The sequence below is a fragment of the Camellia sinensis genome, chromosome 7 (assembly GCF_055761805.1).
Source record: "Camellia sinensis isolate YWXY chromosome 7, ASM5576180v1, whole genome shotgun sequence".
Classification (NCBI taxonomy): Eukaryota; Viridiplantae; Streptophyta; class Magnoliopsida; order Ericales; family Theaceae; genus Camellia; species Camellia sinensis.
In genome coordinates, this window is record NC_138967.1 from 16,957,092 (window position 1) to 16,963,514 (window position 6,423).

At 31.9% G+C, this 6,423-nt stretch overlaps 1 protein-coding gene across 2 annotated transcripts; it reads right to left on the bottom strand.

The window, feature by feature from the left end:
- Nucleotides 1–1,835: 1,835 nt before the first annotated feature.
- LOC114278557 (subtilisin-like protease SBT3.3) lies at nt 1,836–3,821 on the bottom strand. 2 transcript variants are annotated; one of them, XM_028220631.2, is made up of 4 exons: nt 3,644–3,821; nt 2,912–3,006; nt 2,146–2,243; nt 1,836–2,066 (listed from the first exon to the last, which is right to left on the bottom strand). In XM_028220631.2, exons 1-4 carry the CDS (start codon nt 3,710–3,712, stop codon nt 1,984–1,986), a joined length of 345 nt encoding a protein of 114 aa, XP_028076432.1. In that variant the 5' UTR covers nt 3,713–3,821; the 3' UTR covers nt 1,836–1,983. The 2 variants fall into 2 exon arrangements, with proteins under 2 accessions (XP_028076432.1, XP_028076433.1); XM_028220632.2 differs by having other exon boundaries at nt 2,912–3,000; nt 3,644–3,787.
- Between the last annotated feature and the right edge of the window lie 2,602 nt (nt 3,822–6,423).

Sequence of the window (6,423 nt, forward strand, 5' to 3'; positions counted from 1 at the left end):
AATAATAAATCATAAATCTAACTCATGCTAGAGATTACATTTTGATGAATACAAATATTTAACAAAATGTAAGGAAAAGAAAGCAAACTGAAACTTATGTGATACCATAGTCTCTTTAAAACAGATTCGCCGCCTCACCATGGGTATTGGAGGTATGTCGGCGTCTGTCTCCCAGAATATAGCGGTGTAGAACCCACTAACGCAGAAGCACCTTCTGTTAGCTTCGGTGAACTGATAACGGTAGCACTTTCTCATACAAGAAGAATATATTATGGAGTAGACTGACTATAATATGAGAGCAAAAATTTATGTGTTGAAACCAAGAAAGATGGCCTTCGTTTATACACAATGGAGGAGAGAGGATGAGCCTCCTAGCCATGAAGGCTGGCAACAAATGCAGCCAGCTGATGGGAAATAAGTGTGTGAGTTATACACTTTATATACACGTGTATTTATTTGCAGCCACCAAACAAACCTGGCCCAAAAAGATTAGGTTAATGGGCCACCAATCCGGTCCACTCCAAACCCAAGTCCCAAGACCCACGGATCCGGTCCGGGCAGGCGACGCTAGGCAATTTTTGCATAACCAACTTGGATTATACTTTTGACGCAAGCCCATCCTTTTAGACGACGTAAACCAATTTTTGCATAATCAACTTACACACATCTCAATATCTCATTCATGAGGCTAACTTTATGAGACAATTTCTTATTCAATTCTTAATGATTTTTTGTCATTCTTTTTATGGTGTAAAGATCTTGTTACAAAAAATCTAAATCCATTTGATCACACATCAATCGGTGATTGAGACCTACCTTAATTTCATATTAAAATCACCATAAAATTATTTCTAACAGTTAAAACTCAAAAGGATGGTCAAGAAATGACTGTCAAAATTGTATCAAATTTGATATCTGACTAGAGTTTCTCTCTCTCTCTCTCTCTCTCTCTCTCTCTACAACTTACAAACAATATTTTGATTTTACTTTTTGCGAAGAAAATAGAAGAAATGGTAGGTGCACCATTGGAGCAGTAGTGTTAAAATTTTACAACTCCACATCCGAAGCTGAAACATTCAACCTTCTACTGCAAAATTCCATTGGGTTAATTATACAAGCACCCACGCAACTATAATTGAATATTAATTTATTTTCCAATTTCAATACAATATAAATGCCCTCTTTGAAAGAGTGAAGACGATGTAATTTTATAGTTGAGAAGTTTCAAATATGATTTTAAAGTTGAAAAGGACTAAAGAGATATTAATAATAATTAAGAGATTGTATGTATAAAGGAAAAAAATACTATCAACTCCACCTTAAGTATTTTGAATTTATCCTAAATGAGTATTGTGTGATTGAAATTAAATTTGTATAGTGTGGGGTCTACATATAGAGTAAATGTGAACTACAAGATGATAATTTTGAATGATTTTTAGATAGTCAAGTCATCTCCAACGGTAATAGGCATTTTACCTATCTAAACATTACTATAAAGTATACATTTTATTTTGCCTATCAACTGTTTCATATTTCTGCTCCAACCATGCTCTTTATTTTAACTATTCATCCAAATACTATTAATTTTATAAAATGCCACATCAGCAACAAAGATGGAGGGAAATAATCCTAATGATTAAACACATTTTGCCTAGCCTTGAAGGCTAGCTACATGTAGCTAGTGAATGTGAGTTGAGCTAAAATGCATAATTACATGCCTAGTGCATTGGAGTTGAAAAAAGTGAGTTATACTAGGCATTTTACCTAACAAGCATTATATGCCTAGTGCATTGGAGATGCTCTAAATTTATAATATTACTGATTGAAAGAGGATATTTCTATAATTAATATTATACCATTTAGATCATTATATGTTATTCTACAACCGATTAGAGTGCTGTTTCTCTATACATATAAGGACATCCGGTCAATAATTTTATTCACTCACTTAGTAAGTGAACAAAATTAAACTCGTGACACACTTCACGGAATTGAGGTTGATGAGATATCGGTAGCTGGGACTTTTTGAAAACCGCCAGGAAGTATCTTTAAAACTGCAGGTTGCTCTGCAAATAACATATTATAATAATATTACAGTCATTTCAAAAATAAATAAATAAAACTACAATTTTAAGAAAAGCTTACTTAGAAGAGCAGTTATCTGATCAGCTGTGAGCTTGGCTGCAAAGCCATTCATGGTTCTTGTGTAATCATAAATTATGGCTTTCTTGGCTGCCATTTCACTGCACAACACCATCACCACCCCAATATTTCACAAAGGGAGATTTAGTCAAAATCTCCTCGTAATAAAATTTTAGTGCATGAAGTGTAAGTACAAAAAAATTTCCTTGAAAAGTTTAACAAATATCATTATTATCAAAATGTTAAATTTTAAAATAATATAATTTCTGATGTAGATGTTAGTTTTTAATAAAATTAATATTTTTAGAATTCTCTCATCAAGATCTATCAAATAAGATCCATGTTAACTATGAAATTCTTTTATAAAAGAAAAATTATTACCGTTAAAATTAATGTAAACAGTAACAGTAACGTGTTACTCTATTTGACAGTAACATGTTACTCTGTCTCACAGTAACATATTGCTCGGTTTAACAATTACTAACATGTTACTCTGTCTCACAGTAACATGTTACTCTGACAATATTGTCTAAACAAACATATATATATTTTACTTTATCTTTACTCAATTATGTATTTTCTCTTTAAGAAGTTTATGAAGAAAAATAAATTGAATTGTCATTTTTACTAAATAAAAGGCCAATCCATTCACGAAACATGTCAATCTCTATGTTTCGGGTCAATCTCTATGATTTATTTGTTTTTGTGTTAGTTTCACTACTGATAAATCTGGAGTAGAGTCAAATAGATGTGAATTTACGATTCTGACCTTCCCATTACTGAAGCAAGCGTTTGGATGTGGCTGGCGGCAGAGTTCTTAGATATGGCCATGTAAACTATTTGAATAGAGGCTTCATCCTGACCCTTAGTCATGAGACGAGAAAAACAAACATGAAAAAGAAAAGAGTCATTAGAAAATATGATCATTTAATCATATATATTTGTAGTATAGTATTTTTATTTATTTAGAATGTTATCTAAAAGAATAATATGTTGTCCAGATTCACACTTATAACGAATCTGAACAACACATTATTTTGTTAGATAAAATTATGAGTACTTAAAATTACTATTGCTTAATTAATTAAAATAAAGAGTTCATTTATATACGATATTGGAACACTAGATACCATATCACTCAAGTAAGGTTATTGATACAGTGAAAACTAGACTCTTAAACTTTGTTTAGATTATAGATTTGAATAAGGATTTGGAGAGAGAAAAAAAAATGAAAAATGTGAGTAAAATGTTAATGAAATTTAGTTACATTTCACTTATATTTTCTTTATCATTTTTTATATTTCTATTTAAATTCATGATTCAAAGACAATCTCAAAATTTAAAACGCTCAATACTTAGATTTAAAACTAGAGATTACTTTCTATATCTTCTTGCATCTTTGACACAATTAATAAATCACTTTATGTACCATTCCAATAACTTGCTATTACCAACTACTATATACAATAAAAAAATCAAATTGTAGGTTAACAGAACCTACCATGGAGCTTGCCACCAAAAATGACAAAATCACAAGGAGGATGACTGAGTTTTGACAAAGAGAAGCCATGTATAAGAGAGAGAGAGAGAGTGAATGATGCCAATGAGAACAATATTTGCATTGTAAAGTTGATATATAGAGAACTTTGGCAATGTAATAATAAGGTGGGTATAGCCAAATTCCCTTTCATTTCAATGGAGAGAAATATCTTAGTTAAAGGGACCCACTAAGTGAATGACACGTGGCTATCTTTTAAATAATTCAAAGGGTAATTGCATCACTGTAGAAGATCTTATAAAAAAAAAAACTCACATATATAATACCGGTCAAATTACGTATATTAGTCCAATCTAAATATATTATATGTTGTGAGCGTTAAACATGAAATTACTTTTTAAAAAAATAAAAGTAAAATGTTTAATAAAAAATAATTATAAATATAAGAAAGGTAAAACTTTAATCACTGAAGCATCCGTATAGATTAACTTTGTGGTTGAGATTGTGATAGCAATCATGCTTAACAAGCACTCTTTGTAATTGTGGTTTTCTTGGTCATCCACTAATTTTGGTGCTATAAATGCTAAAAGCATTAGGTGACTTGTTTGTGGGTGATGATAATGAAGTGATATATATGCCGTTTTGGGTTGGGTTGGAAGGTGTGGTGTTTTTGATTAACAAAAAATAATAAATAGAATTAAGTAGATAATTTTTATTTTTATTAATTCAATAATATTGTAAATTATATGACAAATTAAGATTGCTTATTGAAAAGTGATACAATCACATGGTATTACTGATGAATTTGAATTCTATAAAGTGATTTTTGTGAAAATGATCTAAAAATAATTCTTGTATGGATGAGATTTAATTTCACAAAAAAAATGAGATTCTATAATTAATTCTGTGTAGTACTTAAAATTTATTATTTTTCTTAAATTAAAAAGTGTTCTTTATTTTTTATAGCATAAATTTGCCTCTTAAAAAACTTGTCATTTCAAATAAAAAATAAAAAATAAAAATCACCCCATATGTAATTTAGTGCTGCACATCATGTGAATTTTGAAAATAAGTAATGTTACAATCACACTTATGTACAAATCGAAATATATATTCGTAGAGTGAGTGAGTATGTGAGTCCTACGTACAAGCAATTACTGCATGAGGTAGTTCAAGTGGGCTGCGGAATTGTATAGGCGTGTTATTGTCTAGTTAGGCCTAGCCCACCAATATGTTTACGTTAGGACTGCTAGTTGGGCCGAGTCAAGCTAGACTGGAGATGGAAGGGATGATCGAAATAATTAATCAATTGGAATCTCTCACTATGGCCTAATTATCCTATCCTCCAGGTATTCAAGTTGGTTGTGTGTCCAATTAATAATAAAGGGTTAAATGAATATATAATCCTAATAATGGAGAGATAGTGGACAAATTATAATATTTCATAGGTCGGGCATATGAATACTTGGTCTTCTTAACCTTCTAGATAATTTCTACGGGATCCAAAAATGACTCAATTTTTAGGTTATTTAGACTGTCATCTATAATTCACTAGAAATATATATATATATATATATATATATATATTTAAAAATTATTGAAAGCCTCTTCTGTTTTGATGTTTAGTCTCCAGTTCTTAGGCCGCTGCTGCTTTATCCAATATAGAAAATTTTTATAATACATACCTCAAAAAAGAGGTGTAGCTCCAATTATTGTGATATTTGATTATGATCCATGTAGTGTTGGTTATGATTTGATTTGATCCTAACCCTCTATGTATGTGTGGGGCTCACTCATGTATGTGTGAGTCCACATCATGAGTGGTCCACATTTGTGGAGGTCTTATGAGAGTGGGGTCTCAATCATTGCTCTAATTATAAGGGAAATGTTTGGGACCCTCTTTAGGGATGATCCCCACGCCCTTAAAGTGATCCTAACCCGCCATGTATGTGTGGGTCCACATCATGAGTGGTCCAGATTTGTGGAGGTCTTATGGGGGTCTTGTGGGAGTGGGGTTTCAATCATTACTCTAATTATAAGGGAAATGTTTAGGACCCCCTTTGGGGATGACCCTCACACCTCCAAAGTGACCCTAGCCCTCCATGTATGTGTGGGGCCCACTCATGTATTTGTGAGTTCACATCATGAGTGGTCTAGATTTATGGAAGTTTTGTGGGAATAGGGGTCTCAATCATTGCTCTAATTATAATTTTGTTATAACATATTGTTTTTGTTATAATCGAATAGGTCATTGGTTATATTTCAAACAATAAGACTAGGCACAACGAATACATTCAGCGAGGTCATTGGTTATATTTCAAACAATAAGACTAGGCACAACGAATACATTCAGCGAAAGCAGTAGCGAAGGCCAACGTGGCAGTAGTGGGTCCCGCTAGGTTACTTTAATTAAAAAAGAAAAAGTAAAGAAAGAAAGAAAGAAAGAAGGCAATACATACAGATGTAATATATATTAAGAAGCAGAGAAGCTCTTGTTCTGCAAAATTCTCTCTCTCTCTCTCTCACGTTTCGCCATCGCCGAACTAGAGATGCTCCTGTTTTGGTGTTGTTTCTTTGTTGCTGTTGCTGCTTATTTGTTGTTTTTTTTTTTTTTTTGGCTCCTGTCTATTGCTGCTGTTTTTGCTTTTATGTTTCTCTATTCTTCTTTCTTTGGCCTTGGTTTTTTTCTATATATTTACAGCAATGGAAATCACAAGGAGACTATTGCTCTAAAAGAGATCAATTATTGGTCCAAACTTGCAATTGAATGTAATTTTATGTTT

Bases quoted from the DNA above. Each gene is read 5' to 3' on its own strand.
- LOC114278557 (XM_028220631.2), bottom strand. From the start codon at position 3,712: ATGGCTTCTCTTTGTCAAAACTCAGTCATCCTCCTTGTGATTTTGTCA. The intron at 3,007-3,643 runs GTAGGTTCTGTT...CTCATGACTAAG, and splicing joins TTTTGGTGGCAAGCTCCATG to GGTCAGGATGAAGCCTCTAT. The intron at 2,244-2,911 runs GTCAGAATCGTA...GGTGTTGTGCAG, and splicing joins CTTGCTTCAGTAATGGGAAG to TGAAATGGCAGCCAAGAAAG.